This window comes from Salvelinus namaycush, chromosome 35 (assembly GCF_016432855.1).
Source record: "Salvelinus namaycush isolate Seneca chromosome 35, SaNama_1.0, whole genome shotgun sequence".
NCBI classification, from domain to species: domain Eukaryota; kingdom Metazoa; phylum Chordata; class Actinopteri; order Salmoniformes; family Salmonidae; genus Salvelinus; species Salvelinus namaycush.
Window position 1 is genome coordinate 20,940,659 of NC_052341.1, and position 20,118 is coordinate 20,960,776.

The 20,118-nt window shown below is 40.2% G+C and overlaps 1 protein-coding gene across 1 annotated transcript in view; it reads right to left on the bottom strand.

The window, feature by feature from the left end:
* Positions 1–330: 330 nt before the first annotated feature.
* LOC120029440 (heat-stable enterotoxin receptor-like) overlaps positions 331–20,118 on the bottom strand; it is a 35,468-nt gene continuing 15,680 nt past the window's right edge. Inside the window, exons 11-27 of the mRNA XM_038974651.1 lie at positions 19,689–19,770; positions 19,399–19,501; positions 19,219–19,281; positions 5,803–5,874; positions 5,533–5,637; positions 5,363–5,449; positions 4,979–5,111; positions 4,639–4,776; positions 4,312–4,400; positions 4,060–4,151; positions 3,570–3,728; positions 3,223–3,415; positions 2,938–3,112; positions 2,694–2,792; positions 2,483–2,577; positions 2,249–2,325; positions 331–535 (exon numbers count right to left, since the gene is read on the bottom strand). Of these exons, the coding sequence (XP_038830579.1) occupies positions 331–535; positions 2,249–2,325; positions 2,483–2,577; positions 2,694–2,792; positions 2,938–3,112; positions 3,223–3,415; positions 3,570–3,728; positions 4,060–4,151; positions 4,312–4,400; positions 4,639–4,776; positions 4,979–5,111; positions 5,363–5,449; positions 5,533–5,637; positions 5,803–5,874; positions 19,219–19,281; positions 19,399–19,501; positions 19,689–19,770 (1,967 nt within the window). The remainder of the gene's footprint in view (positions 536–2,248; positions 2,326–2,482; positions 2,578–2,693; positions 2,793–2,937; positions 3,113–3,222; positions 3,416–3,569; positions 3,729–4,059; positions 4,152–4,311; positions 4,401–4,638; positions 4,777–4,978; positions 5,112–5,362; positions 5,450–5,532; positions 5,638–5,802; positions 5,875–19,218; positions 19,282–19,398; positions 19,502–19,688; positions 19,771–20,118) is intronic.

Below are 20,118 nucleotides of genomic sequence, written 5' to 3' on the forward strand. Positions count from 1 at the left end.
CTGTAAAATATAATCACATAAATAAATACAGTTTCAATGTCATTTGTTTTTAAACCATAAATCATTAAAATTTTCAAGATGAAATATTATCACAACAATGGTCCCCATATATTGCAATCAGTTAAAAGGAAGAAATGTATGAGGATTAATAATATTAATATTTGATTGTAGACAACACAATTATTTAACACTTAAAGGTACAATAAGTACTTTTTGCTATTTGCTGTTCTACCTAAGGTCAGTATTTTTTTTCTCAGCGTTTTTGGAATTTCTAGTGCTGAGGTTGTGGAGGGGAAGGTTTCCAGTATATCAGTACAGTGCTTAGTTGGTCTACAGCTTAGCCAGATGGAGGTACTCTGGCTGGTCATCGTTAACCTCCTCCTCTCCCCCCTGCTCCCCTCCGTCCCTCCCCACCCTCCTCTGCCTCATGGACAGGGTATTCCTCTTCTCCATGACCTCTGACCCCAGCGAGCGGTTCTCAAGACACTCCTGGATCATCTGGGCCAGGTCCTGCTGCAGACGCTGGCAGTTCTCCCTGCAGGGAAGGACAAGGACATAGGAGTTAATTATATAGATCTACATACAGTGCATTCGGAAAGTATTCAGACCCCTTGACTTTTTCCCAAAAAATGTACTTGTCAGCCTTATTCTAAAATTGATTAAATCTTTTTCCCCCCTCGTCAATCTACACACAATACCCCATAATGACAAAGCAAAAACTGTTTTTTTGCACATTTATTAAAAACAAAAAATGAAATATTACATTTACATAAGTATTCAGACCCTTTACCCAGTACTTTGTTGAAGCCCCTTTGGCAGCGATTACAGCCTCGAGTCTTATTCTGTATGACACTACAAGCTTGGCACACCTGTATTTGGAGAGTTTCTCCCATTCTTCTCTGCAAATTCTCTCAAGCTCTGTCAGGTTGGATGGGGAGTGTCACTGCACAGCTATTTTCAGGTCTCTCCAGAGATGTTAGATCGGGTTCAAGTCTGGGCTCTGGCTGGACCACTCAAGGACATTCAGAGACTTTTCCTGAAGCCACTCCTGCGTTGTCTTGGCTGTGTGCTTAGGGTCGATGTCCTGTTGGAAGATCTCTCTGTACTTTGCTCTGTTTATCTTTCCCTTGATCCTGACTAGTCTTACAGTCCCTGCCTCTGAAAAAAAAACACAACATGATGCTGCCACCACCACCATTCTTCACCGTAGGGATGGTGCCAGGTTTCCTCCAGACGTGACACTTGACATTCAGGCCAAAGAATTCAGTCTTAGTTTCATCAGACCAGAGAATCTTGTTTCTCATGGTCTGAGAGTCCTTTTGGTGCCTTTTGGCAAACTCCAAGCGGGCTGTCATGTGCATTTTACTGAGGAGTGGCTTCCGTCTGGCCACTCTACCATAAAGGCCTGATTGGTGGAGTGCTGCAGAGATGGCTGTCCTGGAATGTTCTCCCATCTCCACAGAGGAGCTCTGTCAGAGTGACCATCTGGTTCTTGGTCATTTCCCTGACCAAGGCCCTTTCCCCCCGATTGTTCAGTTTGGCCGGGTGGCCAGCTATTCTTCCATTTAAGAATGATGGAGGCCACTGTGTTCTTGAGGAACTTCAATGCTGCAGAAATGTTTTGGTACTCTTCCCCAGATCTGTGCCTTGACACAATCCTGTCTTGGAGCTCTACGGGCAATTCCTTTGACCTCATGGCTCAGTTTTTGCTCTGACATGCACTGTCAACTGTGGGACCTTTAAATAGACAGGTGTGTGCCTTTCCCAATCATATCCAATCAACTGAATTTACCACAGGTGGACTCAAATCAAGTTGTAGAAACATCGCAAGAATGATCAAGGGAAACATGATGCACCTGAGCTCAATTTCGAGTCTCATAGCAAAGGGTCTGAATACTTATGTAAATATGGTATTTCTGTTTTAAATTTTTAATACATTTGCTGTTTTTACTGTGTCATTATCGAGTATTGTGTGTAGATTGATAAGGGAAACAAATAATTTAATCAATTTTTGAATAAGGCTGTAACGTAACAAAATGTGAAAAAAGGAAAGGGGTCTGAATTCTTTCCGAATGCACTGTAGATATGTAGCTCTAATGATATCTGTTTACCCTACAAAATGGAAGAAAGACATGAATGTAGAAGTTAATAATATAGATAGATCTAAAGATGACGTGTAGCTCTAGTGATGCTCATACTCTTTACTAAGTTATAGGGGAGCATATAAATGAGCAGCAGGTTAACTCACGCTGTCGGTGGCGTTGGCAGGTTGTAGTCCTCTCCTGTTTCACCTGTCAACCAGTAGGTCAACTCTGTGCCTTTACCCTGGGATATATATATACAAACACACACACAATCTTATATGATATTCAACACAGTAAATAAGAGTACTAAATAGTACAAATGGCAAAAAAATCTGTATGATTCTGTCATGACAAACAGCAAAGCGCAAAGCGCAAAGCGGCATGTGCCATGTCCATACCTTGAGAAAAGTCTCCCCTCTCTTCTCGTACTCAAACTTGCAGTCTGTCCTCTGTAGGATGCTGATGGTGGGCTGACTGACGTGGATTCTCAGGGCTGGATGGAGAGAGACAGAGTTGTATTTTACTCACCTGCCATGACAGCTGATATGAACATTTTATGTTTGTGTAGATTTGGTGTGGATATTTCCAGTGTTCCTGTAGCCTGCTTACGATGTCCCGTTGACTCCATGCTAGAGGCAGTGTTGACTGTGTCTCCAAACAGGCAGTATCTGGGCATCTTTATACCCACCACTCCTGCTGCACAGGGGCCTAGGGAACAAGTAGTGAGACTTAAGGGGGGTATTGATGACAGACAGGGAGGAGAGAGTGAGGGAAGTTACAGGAAAGAGCAGAGACTAAGGAGAGAGAAGGACGTGTTATGAATTCAGGATAGGTCTTGGGGAGCTACGGATACCTGAGTGCATCCCAATGCGGATCCACACAGGTAGTCCCGGCAGATGTCTGAGCTGGAAGGTCCCCATAAATGCCAGAATGTCCAGGGCCATGCGGGAGATGTCCACCGCGTGCCTGTTCCCGTTCCGCCGAGGCAACCCCGACGCCACCATGTACGCATCACCTATCGTCTCCACCTGACACAGGACAAGAAGGAAGACATAGAAGCTATACATCTGCTATTGAACTAAACATTTTGGTTTACAGTAAGCCTAGCCTCAACCACAACCCTAACCTCAACCCTAACCTTGTATACGTCGTGGTGGTCGAGGATGCTGTCGAAGCCCTTGTAGATGTCGTTGAGCATGTCCACCACTTCCATGGGGGTGCTGTACTGGCACAGGGTGGTGAAGCCCACGATGTCGCTGAAGTAGACCGTCACCTCCTCAAACAGCTCCGGCTCCACGATGCCTGTCTCTTTCAGAGAACGCACCACAGGACTGGAGAGAGAGAAGTCATTTGCTGGTCTTAAAGTGGTTTTCTGGTTGTGCAGTCTGACAAAGACCTTCTGGTTGAAACACTGCACTTTATAAAACAAGAACATGGAACTGTGTTCGGGTATCTGTTTCTTTTTGTTGTTGTTTGTCGACTGACCGAGGCAGCAGCATGAAGTTGAGGCAGTCGGCCCTGTCTCTCTCAGCCTTGTACAGAGCTGTCCTTTCCTCCACCAGGTGCTCCAGGTTCCGGGAGTACATCTGTAGACGACGGATCAGGTTGTCCATGTAGCTCTCATTAGCCTGGTTGTGCAGGTTACTATGGAGAAAAGAACAGGATCAGTCACACACACATATACACACACACCCACACGCGCCACTTTTCAATGTGAGGGATTTCTCAAATGTATCTTAAATGAAAGAGAAGGGTGCAGCTCTACAGCAATTACATGTTAGTTATTTAGAAGCACTGCAAACCATAACCATGCTCGTCTTACTTATATCTCTATTTATTTTGACCAGTTGTCATGTTACAGAGACATTTTACCATCTTTGTAAATGTATTCTTCACCTTTCTGATAAAATGGCCAAGTCCTGGCAAGTGTTTAGCTCTATCCAATAAAAGAGAGATAAAAGTAGGTAGCTGGTACCTGAAGATCTTCCCCAGTGAGTTCTCTATCTTCTTAAAGTCAGGCCTTCGCTCTGGGTCCTCATCCCAGCAGATCTTTATCAGCATGTACACCTGTGGGCATTCAGAAAAAAAAATATGTACAAGCCAATGTGGATTACAGACTCTCTATCTCTATATCTGTCTTTCTCTGTACTGTAAGCCCTCCCCATCTCTGTCTCTCTCTGTTGCACACAAACAGACAGACAAACACACAAACAAATGCCAATCTTACCTCCAGTTCTTTTTCTCCTGCAGTCTCAAAATTTAGATCAGGTCTGAAATAGGTTATTTTGATAGGGTACTGCACTCTGGCCATTTTCTCTGATGAAGACAGAACATCGTGTGTGAGCGTCTTGTTAATCTGCTACACTATGTTGTGCTCAACTGAACAATGCTACAGTTGACCAGGAGGGGTCGATACTTCCCCAGAATTAAATGCAGAACCACTCAAAGTGCCAAAGATTACATTTTAAATAAGGGTAACTACAGTATAGCAAAGCTGATGCAATGATTCTGTTCTGAATTTCTATATAAGGTGTTATATAGGAATGTGTTTAACCTGTGCGGTCGGAGTAGGCCTCGGTGTAAAAGGTTTTCCTCCTGAGAACTATCTCCTGGGCGATGATGGCAAAGCTGTAGACATCTCCCTTCTGGGAGATCCCCTGTCTACGCAGGTGCTCTGGAGCTGTCCACAGGTCTGATGGGGGAGAGAAAGGAGGGGAAGGATGGAGAGGAAAAGAGAGTGAGGGGATAGGGGAGGATAGGTAAAAAACAAACAAAGGGCAGAACAGGGATAAGACAGAAAGAGACATCCTAGGACAGACAGACCTCAGGGGAAGTGTATTGCATGAATGCTAACTATGCTAGCAAGCTAGCCCTACCGAAGTAATAGTTCCTACCTCTGCCTGGGTTTAGAATGGTGTTGCAGCCAAAGCCAGTGATCTTGACCACCATGCGGTTGTCCACCACACAGTTAGTGGACTTGAGACGGCCATGGACCTGGATGTCACTGGAATGGAGGTAGGACATACCCTGCGGAGATGAAGAAAGGGGAGGAGGTTTTGTCTTTGAATAAAGGCCTACTGTATTTCAATGACTCAATGTTGTCAAATGGATCAAAGCACTTCGGAAATGTATATCAATATTGACAAGATTAAAACTCTTGGATAGGGTTTTAGCTTGGCTAAGGTTTTAGCATCTTACGGTAAATTGCTCTGAGTTGGCATTTTCTGAGCTCATACAAACCAACCGCAGAGTGTAGACTAGAGTTGTTGCCAGCTCACCTTGGCGATGTCGTACATTACAGAGATCTTAAACTCCCAGTCCATGAAGGTCTCCTCCGGGTATGAAATATTGTCATTCAGCACACACTGAGGAAGGAAGAAGTTAAAAGTTAAAATGGGAAAGTGTGTGTGAGTGTGCGTGCGTGCATGCTTGCATGTGTGTTTCTCACCCTTAGAGATCCCCTCTCGCCGTACTCGAACACCCCAAACACACCATGAGCATACTTGACTGTGCCGTAGAACTTAGTCAAGTTGTAGTAGTCAATGTGCAGAAGCTGTAAATCAGGGAGGTTGGATATAATAAGCAATAGGACTTATAATCAAATCAAATATGAAAAACTAAACAAAGATACCACTTGGACACATGTAAAAATGCATACTTGATACCCTTGAGTAGTCTACCGGACATTATCAAACTTGCTGTATAATCGGTGACTCACCGAGTTGAGCTCTATCCTCTGACTCTTGTTAAAGTTCCCGTCCGAGTGCTTCAGCTCCTTCAGGATCACAATCTGAAACCATGACAACAACAGTAGCCTCAGTAAACCTGACCTTCATCACCATGACAACAACAGTAGCCTTAGTACACCTGACCATAGCTCCCTCAAGATCCTTCTTCAAGTGTCAAAGTGAAGGAGTCTGGCAAAATGAGTATACAATACACCTGACCAGACCACTGTATCGGTCCCTGAGCCGTGGTAGTTGCTTTAACCTACATGTGTATATATGGCTCTTTATATGTATGCATGTACAGTTGAAGTCGGAAGTTTACATACACTTGGTTGGAATCATTAAAACTTTTTTTTCAACCACTCCACAAATTTCTTGTGAACAAACTATAGTTTTGGCAAGTCGGTTACGACATCTACTTTGTGCCACAAAAATGACACAAGCAATTTTTCCAACAATTGTTTACAGACATATTGTTTCACTTATAATTCACTGTATCACAATTCCAGTGGGTCAGAAGTTTACATACACCAAGTTGACTGTGCCTTTAAACAGCTTGGGAAATTCCAGAAAATGATGTCATGGCTTTCGAAGCTTCTGGTAGGCTAATTGACATCATTTGAGTCAATTGGAGGTGTACCTGTGGATGTATTTTAAGGCCTACCTTCAAACGCAGTGCCTCTTTGCTTGACATCATGGGAAAATCAAAAGAAATCAGCCAAGACCTCAGAAAAAAAATCGTAGACATCCACATGTCTGGTTCATCCTTGGAAGCAATTTCCAAACGCCTGAAGGTACCACGTTCATCTGTACAAACAATAGTACACAAGTATAAACACCATGGGACCACACAGCCGTCATACCGCTCAGTAAGGAGACACGTTCTGTCTCCTAGAGATGAACGTACTTTGGTGCGAGAAGTGCAAATCAATCCCAAAACAACAAGCAAAGGACCTTGTGAAGATGCTGGAGGAAACAGGCACAAAAGTATCCATATCCACAGTAAAACGAGTCTGTTTGGCCATAACGACCATTGTTATGTTTGGAGGAAAAGGGGCAAGCTTGCAAGCCGAAGAACCCCATCCCAACCATGAAGCACGGGGGTGGCAGCATCATGTTGTGGAGGTGCTTTGCTGTAGGAGGGACTGGTGCACTTCACAAAATAGATGGCATCATGAGGGAGGAAAATTATGTGGCTATATTGAAGCCACATCTCAAGACATCAGTCAGGAAGTTAAAGCTTGGTCGCAAATGGGTCTTCCAAATGGACAATGACCCCAAGCATACTTCCAAAGTTGTTGCAAAATGGCTTAAGGACAACAAAGACAAGGTATTGGAGTGGTCATCACAAAGCCCTCACCTCAATCCTGTAGAAAATTTGTGGGCAGAACTGAAAAAGCGTGTGCGAGCAAGGAGGCCTGACATAGTTACACCAGCTCTGTCAGGAGGAATGGGTCAAAATTCACCCAACTTATTGTGGGAAGCTTGTGGAAGGCTACCCGAAACGTTTGACCCAAGTTAAACAATTTAAAGGCAATGCTACCAAATACTAATTGAGTGTATGTAAACTTCTGACCCACTGGGAATGTGATGAAAGAAATAAAAGCTGAAATAAATCATTCTCTTTACTATTATTCTGACATTTCACATTCTTAAAATAAAGTGGTGATCCTAACGGACCTAAAACAGGGAATTCTTACTCGGATTAAATGTCAGGAATTTTGAAAAACGGAGTTTAAATGTATTTGGCTCAGGTGTATGTAAACTTCCGACTTCAACTGTACTGCCCACCACTGCGACCTGTATGCTCTCATTGGCTGGCCCTCGCTTCCTATTTGTCGCCAAACCCACTGGCTCCAGGTCATCTATAAGTCTTTGCTAGGTAAAGCCCCGCCTTATCTCAACTCACTGGTCACCATAGCAGCACCCACCCGTAGCACGCGCTCCAGCAAGTATATTTCAATGTTCACTCCCAAAGCCAATTCCTCCTTTGACCGCCTATCCTTCCAGTTCTCTGCTGCCAATGACTGGAACGAATTGCAAAAATCACTGAAGCTGGAGACTCATATCTCCCTCACTAACTTTAAGCATCAGCTGTCAGAGCAGCTTACAGATCATTGCACCTGCACATAGCCCATCTGTAAATAGCCCACCCAACTACCTCGTCCCCATATTGTTATTTATTTTTTTGCTCCTTTGCAACCCAGTATCTTTACTTGCACATTCATCTTCTGCTCATCTATCACGCCACTGTTCAATTGCTAACTTGTAATTATTTCGCCACTATGGCCTATTTATTGCCTTACCTCTCTAATCTTACTTCATTTGCACACACTGTATATAGACTTTTCTATTGTGTTATTGACTGTACGTTTGTTAATTCCATGTGTAACTCCTGTGTTGTTTGTGTCGCACTGCTTTGCTTTATCTTGGCCAGGTCGCAGTTGTAAATGAGAACTTGTTCTCAACTGGCCTACCTGGTTAAATAAAGGTGAAATAAATAAATAAAATAAATAAAATTTGACCCAAGTTAAACAATTTAAAGGCAATGCTACCAAATACTAATTGAGTGTATGTAAGCTTCTGACCAACTGGGAATGTGATGAAAGAAATAAAAGCTGATATAAATCATTCTTGTTGGCGGCTTGTCCTTCACTCTGCGTTCCAATTCATCCCAGACCATCTCAACTGGGTTGAGGTCGGTTGATTGTGGAGGCCAGGTCATCTGATGCAACACTCCATCACTCTCCTTCGTGGTCAAATTTAATTGAATTCTAAATAAATCACAGACAGTGTCACCAGCAAAGCACCCCACACCATCACCCCTCAATGCTTCACGGTGAGAACCACACATGCGGAGGTCATCCGTTCACCTACTCTGCGTCTCACAAAGACACGGCGGTTAGAACAAAAAATCTCAAATTTGGACTCATCAGAACAAAGGACAGAATTACACCTGTCTAATGTCCATTGCTCATGTTGCTTGGCCCAAACAAGTCTCTTCTTCTTATTGGTGTCCCTTAGTAATGGTTTCTTTCCAGCAATTCCACCATGAAGGCCTGAATCACGCAGTCTCCTCTGACCAGTTGATGTTGAGATGTGTCTGTTACTTGAACTCTGTGAAGCATTTATTTGGGCTGCAATTTCTGAGGCTGGTAACTCTAATGAACTTATTCTCTGCAGCAGAGGTAACTCTGGGTTTTCCTTTCAAGATAGAAAAATTACATCACCACATTAGTAAACAGTCACAAGGCATCATATGGGAAAGTGCAACCAGCGAAACGAGGTAACATAGTAATTAAAGTGGCCTCCCTGTGAGCAGAAGTTATGTTTGTTTTTACAATAATTCATTCATTTATTTTTACCCCCAATTTTGTAGTATCCATGTAACGGGCTTCCTCCTTCTCTTCATCCGAAGAGGAGTAGCAAGGATTGGACCAAAGTGCAGCGGGGTGTGAATTCATAATGATTTATTAAACAAAACGACGAAACACGAAATAACACTTAGAAATACAAAATAACAAAACGAACTAAACAGACCTAAACTACGAACTTACATGAAACGAAGAACACACGAACAGGAACAGACAAACCGAAACAGTCCCGTGTGGTAACATCTACTGACACGGAAGACAATCACCCACAAACAAACAGTGAGAACAACCTACCTTAATATGACTCTCAATCAGAGGAAACGTCAAACACCTGCCTCTAATTGAGAGCCATACCAGGCAACCCAAAACCAACATAGAAACAGAAAACATAGACTGCCCACCCAAAACTCACGCCCTGACCAATAAACACATACCAAACAACAGAAAACAGGTCAGGAACGTGACAATCCAATTGTTAGTAGTTACTATCTTGTCTCATCGCTACAACTCCCGTACGGGCTCGGGAGAGACGAAGGTCGAGAGCCATAGGAGTCACTAGTGCGCGATGAGACAAGGATATCCCTACCGGCCAAACCCTCCTTAACCCGGACGACGCTAGTCCAATTGTGCGACCTCCCGGTTGCAGCCGGCTGCGACAGAGCCTGGGCTCTGCACTGCGACAGAGCAGTGCCTTAGACCACTGCGCCACCCAGGAGGCCCCCGTTTTTACTATAATTTAAAAATAAAATTGTAACATTCGACGGAAAGACAGAGGTAGAGTATAGTAGGGATTGTAGAGGGATTTCTGAGTTAAAGGAAACAGAGATGTAGACTAGTGAAGGTAACAAAGGAAAGTAAGTTAATTGGAAAGTAAGAATTTTGAATTTGAATTGTTTGGATTGCTTAAGAGTTAGCAAACTAGAATCTAACTAAATGTTATTTCATTTGGTTTTATTGGGTTTTTCACGGTTAGAGAAAATATATCTTAAAGTGTCAAACACATGTAATTTTCAGAAATATTTAGTTTCTGAGTTTTAAATGAACACGTGAATTATTTTTGATAAGAAATGTACTGAATAAACTTACTGTGACCTTGGATACAAAATGTATGAAATGTTTGTCTAATAGAGAAAGAAACACTTATTTGAATTGTTTGAATGTCCTCTGACCTCTGTCCTGACTTTCTAGTGTGGTTTGATCACCCTCGCTGGAATGCTGAGAGACATTGGATGATTATTTTAAGTTAATTTATAGTACTGATAATTACGGAGAAGTTTATAGTTAATAGTTATGTGTGATTCAGACCATGAGAAGGTTAGTCCTGTCTCTGGTCTATTTTTCTATTCCTTGAATCAAGTTCTGGGTAAAAAAAATGTAATGGAGTTATTAAGGGTAGTAATTCTAATTTGATTTGCAGTTTTTGTTGTTTTTTATACATTGATCACGTTGTCACGAGTCATGTGTCAAAATGGGGGAATTACCAGTCTGAGGTTTTTGGATTGAAGTTTACACACTGAGTAATATGTAGGAATGTATCGAATGATGTATGAAGGAGTGTATTGTTGTTTGTCTGTTTTGTTTCAATATAAATCTCACCAGTTTGGGTCTGCTGGATGATCGGAATAATTTTTTGGGCAAAATTGTTTCAACAGAATGTGATGTTATTTTCTTTGACATTTGTTTTAGAAATTGGTATTAAAAATATTGGTAAAAGTAATCATTTGTCATGCAGTCAGTGCTTGTCTGGATTTCCTGAATCAGAAATGAACTGAACTAAACTGTTGTTCTGATCGGTCCTTTCTCGAGATTATGGATTGTGACTACAGATGGTATCTAGATGCATGGAAGGGATCATTTGACCAAACGGTGTGGACCTCACACCGAAATGCCAGAAGAGTGTCGGGAAAGGGAGGGGGTTGGTCAACTGTGCACGTAATTGATTTAGACTTGTTTGAAATTGTTTTATTTTGGGGTATCAGGTTGATTGAGGAGGTCTAAACACTGCTAAATGTATAGTAATTTAGGTTGAGAATGCATTGAGATACTGATCTGTAATTATAATCATGATGAGAAAGTTAATACTGGAATTATAGGTTAAATATATTGTATGTTAAAATAAATGTTCATTCTGCCAGTATTAATGTGTGTTAAATTGAGGGTTATAATTTTGAGTGATTGAACCAATGTGAATCACTGAAGAATGTCATTCTAAATTTTGGTTGGATAATTAATTGTTTTGTTTTATGATTTGGAAACTGAATGATTTTTTAAAAACTGACTGATTGATTTGAGTAAGTTTTTAGTATGTTAATAACTATGAGTTTTGATTGTTGTTATGCTGATTGTGACGCGTGTAAAGAAGTTGTGTACCAAAGAGATTGATACTATTCTCAGCATGCCCTGGTGAATGGAGAGGGTGAACTCTGATACTGAGAGTGAAACTGATCCTAATCTATTTAATTTATATCCATTGCCAAATTGCAATTTTTGACGATAATTATAATACTCAGGAACTATAGCAGGTTTGTGCTAATGGCACATAGCCATGGGTGTTGCCTTATAAATAGTGGGATCATGATGCTTGTCCTGGGTCATGTTCATTAGGCACTAAATGGAAGAAATGTTACTTAAACCGGGAGTCACTACCTGGATTTTACTGGCTAATTTTAGTTTCTACTATGCTAACCAATGGAGGTGTGCTCGGTATCAACATGATGATTTGTTTCGTACTGATGAAAAATGTACTCTGACTTAGATTGCTGAGATTGCAATATCGCAAAAACAATGTATTTTTAAACATTGTAATTTGTCTTTTAAGTTGAGAGATATCTCAAAATTGGGGAATGTGATAGAAAAATTACGTATTTACCTGATTTATTTGATATTAATGGTTAACAATTAATATTGAACTAATAGTAAGACCTTTCTGATATTTCTTCCCTGCAGCTAATCTGGGCGTGTGGTCACTAGAGATGGCTTGAGCTGACAAATGCATTACATAGACAAGAATGTGTTTTACTAGAGATAGTTTAGGAGTATAACAATGCCTCATTGTCTCTAAATCATCCTGACATCTGGGAAACTAAGTGTAACCCTCTCACCAGGCTCGAATTTGACTCACGATATTAACTTGCGTAGAATATCTCAACAGCATGGGATGTTAGGTGAGAAGGACATCTCCAATAAGAATCCCTATTGTAAACTATCTAGGGCGATGACAATAGGGTATTAACTTCAGATTAAATGATTATAGGTTTCTGTTATTGTATAAGGATATACTTTCCCATGCATTAAATTAAATTGAAACAGTAAATGACTCCACCAAGGCAACATACATAAGGTTCAAGATGTGTATTATTACATTTTCAATGCACCACATAAAAATGTATTAAAATAATAAACCCCAATGAGTCGTGCACAACCCATGTCCAAATTATTTCAAGCTTGCTTAACCTGTTGGCGCGGGTACGAGCTCAAAAAAATTACGACACACATAAAGTCCCGAAGCACCCCACCGTTGTGGTTACTTATTCCCTCAGTGAAGTATGGCAGTTCCTTGCAGGTTTCCTCACAAGATCCACAGCAAGCACAGCTATCAATGCAGACAGTACTCTTTAGCAGTAACCGATATCCAATGGGAACATGAACTCGTTAATCTTTCCCAAGCAATTCTCCCTCCGTGTCACACGATGCTAGGCTAACCTCAAGGCTGTCAAATACCTCCACGATGAGACCGTAGCTTCAGTCTTTACTAAGTCTTTCTTAACAAAATTATAACAACTCTCTTATAAAATAAAATCGGTATTTCCATTCAAAACTTGATAGGTATGGGTTTTGTTCTATTTTTATCGTCTTCTTTTATAATTTTTCTTCACCAACGGTCATAATGTAATGTCCATCCTTTTCTCAACATCTCTCTCCCTCTCTTTTTTCCCAGGCCTCTTGTTAACCAGGTCAACTCCCATTGGCCACAGCTTAATTAACAAGCGACCTTATTGGTCAAAACTTAAACTTAAAAGTAAACCAACCTATTCACTTATACATTAAATACATATTTCTTCAAAAGAAATGCATTAACAACATTACAATTCGGGAGCAATTCAATCACCTTTTAAATATAATACCAATTAATTATAACAAATAAACTCAATACTTGGTTCTAACAAGAATAAACTCAATACTTGGTTCTAACAAGGGTATTACATAAGCTAGGGTGGGGTTAAGACAACAACCCTGTGTAGATAACGACCGGATGAACCCAGAGTGGTTTATGTTGCCCCTTGGTCTGCATGGGAGGGGTGGAACCAGCAATGACTAAGAATTCTTAGCGGTGACAGTCAAGACTGTTGGGCCGAGTAACCTAACCTTTACACAAATGCAAACACTAAGAATTCTTCGTCATTGCTGGTTCCACCCCTCCCATGCAGACCAAGGGGCAACATAAACCACTCTGGGTTGACCAGCATCTATATTGCAATAACTAATCGATATTGAATAAAGATGATTGTTTGAAGAAATGACAAAGTCTCTCTCACTTGATGAGAATATTCCACTACACTTTCCTGTGGTGGTCCTCATGAGAACCAGTTTCATCATAGCGCTTGATGGTTTTTGCGACTGCACTTGAAGAAACTTTCAAAGTTCTTAAAATTTTCCGGATTGACTGACTTTCATGTTTTAAGGATTAGCCCCTTTTTTTCCATTTTCGCCTCAAATAACATACCCAAATCTAACTGCCTGTACCTCAGGCCCTGAAGCAAGGATATGTATATTCTTGGTACCATTTGAAAGGAAACACTTAGAAGTGTATGGAAATGTGAAAGTAATGTAGTAGAATATAACACAATAGATCTGGTAAAAGATAATCCAAAGAAAACACCAACGGTTCTCTTGATTTTTTTTTGTACCATCATCTTTGAAATGCAAGAGAAAGGCCATAATGTATTATTCCAGCCCAGGTGCAAATTAGATTTTGGCCACTAGATGGCATCAGTGTATGTGCAAAGTTTTAGACTGATCCAATGAACCATTGCATTTCTGTTCAAAATGTTATATCAAGACTTTCCAAATGTGCCAAATTTGTTTATTAATAACTTTTCATGTTCAAAATTGTGCACTCTCCTCAAACAATAGCATGGTATTATTTCACTGTAATAGCTACTGTAAATTGGACAGTGCAGTTAGATTAACAAGAATTTAAGCTTTCTGACAATATCAGATATGTCTATGTCCTGGGAAATTTTCTTGTTACTTACAACCTCATGCTAATCGCATTAGCCTACGTTAGCTCAACCGTCCCGTGGAAGTGACACCGATCCCGAAGAAGTTTTAAAGTAATGATGGACCGTCGTTTCTCTTAACTTATTTGAGCATAATATGGACTTGGTCTTTTACCAAATAGGGCTATTTTCTGTATACCACCCATAACTTGTCACAACACAACTGTCTCAAATGCATTAAGAAGAAACAGAACTCCACAAATTAACTTTTAACAAGGCACACCTGTTCATTTAAATGCATTCCAGGTAACTACCTCATGAAGTTGGTTGAGAGAATGCCAAGAGAGTGCACAGCTGTCATCAAGGCAAAGGGTGGCTACTTTGAAGAATCTAAAATATTAAATATATTTTGATTAGTTTAACACTTTTTTGGTTACTTTTTGGTTACTACATGATTTCATATGTGTTATTTGATGTCTTCACTATTCACTATATGATGTCTTCACTATTATTCTATAATGTAGAAAATAGTACAAATAAAGAAAAATCCTTGAATGAGTAGGTGTGTCCAAACTTTTGACTGGTACTATATAGACATATATACACATATAAAGAGCCATATACAATGCCTTCAGAAAGAATTCGTACCCCTTCTCTTTTTCCACATTTTGTTGTGTTATATCCTGGATTCAAAATGGATGAAATATTCTCTCACCCATCTACACACAATACCCCATAATGACAAAGTGAAAACATGTTTTTATAAATTGTAAGACATTTATTGAAAATGAAATACAGAAATGTACATAAATATTCACACCCCTGAGTGAATACTTTGTGCAAGCACCTTTGGCAGCAATTACAACTGTGAGGTTTTCTGGGGAAGTCTCGAAGAGCTTTCCACACCTGAATTGTACAACATTTGCCCATTATACTTTTCAAACTTCTTCAAGTTCTGTCAAGTTCTGGTTGCTGATCATTGCTCGAGAACCATTTTCAGGTCCTGCCATATATTTTCAAGCTGATTAACATCAAAACCTTAACCATGCTCCCTCTCATTCATATCTCTATTTAATTTTATCATTTGTCATTTTACAGAGCCATTTGACCATCTTTGTACAATGATTCTTCACCTTTCTGATAAAATGGCCAAGTCCTGGCAAGTGTTTAGCTCTATCCAGTAAAAGAGAGATAAAAGTTGGTAGCTCTAAGAGCTTTCCACACCTGGATTGTAAAACATTTGCCAATTATTATTTTTTAAATTCTTAAAGCTCTGTCAAATTGGTTGTTGATCATTGCTAGACAACCATTTTCAGATCTTGCCATGTATTTTCAAGCCGATTTAAGTCAAAACTGTTACTAGGCCACTCAGGAACCTTCACTGTATTCTTGGTAAGCAACTCCAAAGTAGATTTGGCCTTGTGTTTTAGGTTATTGTCCTGAATTCATCTCCCAGAATCTGGTGGATTCTAGGATTTTGCCTGTGCTTAGCTCCATTCTGTTTCTCTTTTATCCTGAAAAACTCCCCAGTCCTTAACGATTATGAGCATACCCATAAAATGATGCAGACACCATTATGCATGAAAATATGAAGAGTGGTACTCAGTAATGTGTTCTATTGGATTTGCCCCAAACAAAGTGATGAAATCTGTTGGTATCATCAGAAAGATTGGTGGTTTGGTTCATCAGGCTTGCTTCCTAACTCTACGCTATAGCTTAATTTACCCATATCCCATATCCCCAGTACATATGCCTCCTACCAATACAAGTTACTCAACATACAAAATACATTTGCAAGACTAGCCACCTGCTCTAATTACCTGGCTCCATCTGCACCTTTGTTTAAGAAACTTAATCTATTGTCTATTGATGGCATTAATGTACTTCTTATGACTGCAATCCCGTTAACGGGATGATATGACAACAGCCAGTGAAAGTGCAGGGCGCCAAATTCAAACAACAGAAATCTCATAATTAGCATTCCTCAAACATACATGTATCTTATACCATTTTAAAGGTAATCTTGTTGTTAATCCCACCAAAGTGTCCGATTTCAAATAGGCTTTACAGCGAAAGCACCACAAACGATTATGTTAGGTCACCGCAAAATCATAGAAAAACACAGTCATTTTTCCAGCCAAAGACAGGAGTCACAAAAAGCAGAAATAGAGATAAGATTAATCACTAACCTTTGATGATCTTCATCAGATGACACTCATAGGACTTCATGTTACACAATACATATATGTTTTGTTCGATAAAGTTCATATTTATATCCAAAAACCTCCGTTTACATTGACGCCATGTTCAGAAATGCCTCCAAAATATCCGGAGAAATTGTAGAGCCACGTCAAATAACAGAAATACTCATCATAAACTTTGATGAAAGATACATGTTTTACATAGAATTAAAGATACACTTGTTCTTAATGCAACCGCTGTGTCAGATTTCAAAAAGCTTTACGGCAAAAGCACAATATTCAATAATCTGAGAACAGCGTTCAGCCACAAAAGCAAGCCATACAGTTACCCGCCAAATTGTGCAGTCAACAAAACTCATAAAAAGCATTATAAATCTTCACTTACCTTGGCTGATCTTCATCGTAATGCACTCCCAGGACTCCCACTTCCACAAGAAATGTTCGTTTTGTTCGGTAATGTCAATCATTTATGTCCAAATAGCTATTTTTGTAGTGTGTTTGGTAAATAAATCCAAAGACAGGAAGCGCGTTCACTAAAAGCAGACGAAATGTCAAAAGGTTCCGTAACAGTCAGTAGAAACATGTCAAACGATGTATTGAATCAATCTTTAGAATGTTTTTAACATAAATCTTCAGTAACGTTCCAACCGGAGAATTACATTGACTTCAGATGTGCGATGGAACAGAGCTCCCTCTCATGTGAACGTGCATAGTCAGAGCATGGTCAGGTCATGATAGACCTGACTAATTCCTGTCTCCTTCAGCCCCACTTCACAGTAGAGGCACCAGACAAGGTTCTACAGACTGTTGACATCTAGTGGAAGCCGTAGGAAGTGCAAACTCATCCATATCCCACTGTGTATTCAATAGGGGCTTGGTTGAAAATCGACCAACCTCAGAATTCCCACTTCTTGTTTGGATTTTTTCTCAGGTTTTTGCCTGCCATACGAGTTCTGTTATACTCACAGACATAATTCAAACAGTTTTAGAAACTTCAGAGTGTTTTCTATCCAATACTACTAATAATATGCATATATTAGCAACTGGCACTGAGGAGCAGGCAGTTTACTATGGGCACCTCTGGGCACCTTTCATCCAAGCTACTCACTACTGCCCCTGCAGCCATAAGAAGTTAATGTATGCTAATTATGCACTTTCATCTACAAAATACTCATAACTCCCAGACAGTTTACCTAAACCCTTCAATGGATTCTTCCAGGTTAATTCTGAAATCCATCTATATAACACAAGACATGTTTTTTATTGTATACTGAGTATATCATGTACAATTTTAATGAATACGCTTTGCTTAACTGATTGAACTATTTTTTTGTACTTATATTTGTGGTGTGGTTTTCATATACTGTAAGCCCTTTTGGGCTTCCAACTTCACCTGCACATTGTTTTTAGCAGTTTTTTTATCTGCACTGTTTTGTCTTTCACTTAATTTCTTTGGGCGAATAAATACTACCTAAATAAAACCTTAAACACTTTGTATTCAGGACAAAGAGTTAATTGCTTTGCCAGGTTTTTTTTGCAGTATTACCTTAGTGCCTTGTTGCAAATTGGATGCATGTTTTTGAATATTTGTATTCTGTAAAGGCTTCCTTCTTTTCACTCTGTCAATTAGGTTATTATTGTGGAGTAACTACAATGTTGTTGATCCATCCTGAGTTTTCTCCTATCACAGCCATTAAACTCTAACTCTTTTAAAGTCACAATTGGCCTCATGGTGAAATCCTTGAGCGGTTTCCTTCCTCTCCAGCAACTGAGTTAGAAAGGACACCTGTATATTTGTAGTGCCTGGGTGTATTGATCCACCATCCAAAGAGTAATTAATAACTTCACCATGCTCAAAGGGATATTCAATGTCTGCTTTTGGAAACTGTTTTGTATTTTTACCCATCTACCAATAGGTGCCCTTCTTTGTGAGTCATTGGAAAACCTTCCTGGTCTTTGTGGTTGAATCTGTGTTTGAAATTCAGTGCTTGACTGAGGGACCTTACAAAATAATTGTATGTGTGAGGAAGTCATTCAAAAATCATGTTAACATTATTATTCCACACTGAGGGAGTCCATGCAACTTATTATGTAACTTGTTAAGCTCCCAAGTGGCGCAGCGGTCTAAGGCACTGCATCTCAGTGCTAGAGGTGTCACTACAGACCCTGGTTTGATTCCAGGCTGTATCACAATCGGCTGTGATTGGGAGTCCCATAGGGAGGCGCACAATTGGCCCAGCATCATCTGGGTTAGGGTTTGGCTGGGGTAGGCCGTCATTGTGAATAAGAATTTGTTCTTAATTAACTGACTTGCCTGCGTAAATAAAAGGTTAAACAAAAACACATATTTTTACTCCTGATCTTATTTAGGCTTGCCATAACAAAGGGGTTAAATACTTATTGACTCAAGAAATTTCAGCTTTTCATTTTTAATTAATTAGTAAAAATTTCAAAGAACAGAATTCCACTTTCAAATTATGGGTTATTGTATGTAGGTTACTGAAAAAAATCTCTATTTAATCCACTTTAAATTCAGGCTGTAACACCACAAAATGTGGAAAAAGTCAAGGGGTGTGAATACTTTCTGAAGGCACTGTATAAGTTTGAGTTACCTTTTTATCGTAGCGTCCTTGGCGGATCATATAACTTTTTTTTGTCCTGTGGTCTTCATCAATCTGACAAACAAACGGACATAGACGGGAGTTAGTAGACGTATTAGAGAACGTGACTTAACTTTGAGATCGCACAATGATGACATGCTTGGGTCGCCGCACACTGACGAACTAGCTGACCTTGAGGGAGACCAGGCTACGTTCATTGTACTCCAGCGGGGTGATGAGGTCAGAGTGGATGTGAGACCATCTCTTCCTCACCTGGCGCTCTCTCCTGTTCTGCCTGGTAACAGATAGCAACACAGTGTAAGAGGTCTCCCTCATAAAAATAATTAAACTTGACTGGGGATTCCTGTTCTAGTAATTCTATTTCTATGGTCACCCTGAACATACCATGATAGATAAAACAGCCCTCTATGGAATCAGGCACCAAAATGGCAGATTTAAGGTGAATCTAATTTGTGCCTTACCTGTAGAAGATGAATGCGATGGTAGCCACCACCACCACAGTGACACCTAAGACAATGACAACGATGTTCTTCAACCTCGAACCTGGGGGGGGGCATGATTATGATGAGGAGACCAATAAAATGGACTGCGTCATAATTATACAATTTCTCAATGAGTGTGCAGGGAAGGGGGTAATTGAGGTGGTATTACTGTACATTGAAGTTGAGCAACTTAGGGTTCAGTGCCTTGCTAAAGATCGCTGTCGAATCCACAAGCCAACTTGGTGAATAATCTAGTTGGCTTACAGTTTTGAAACAGCAACCTTTTGATTGCTGACCCAATGCTCTTAACCCCTACGCTACCTGCCACCCTGATCTCACAACACTGGTTCTTGTCCCATATCTGTCTTATCGATCAGATCTGGGATGAAAAACGAAAAACGAAAATGAA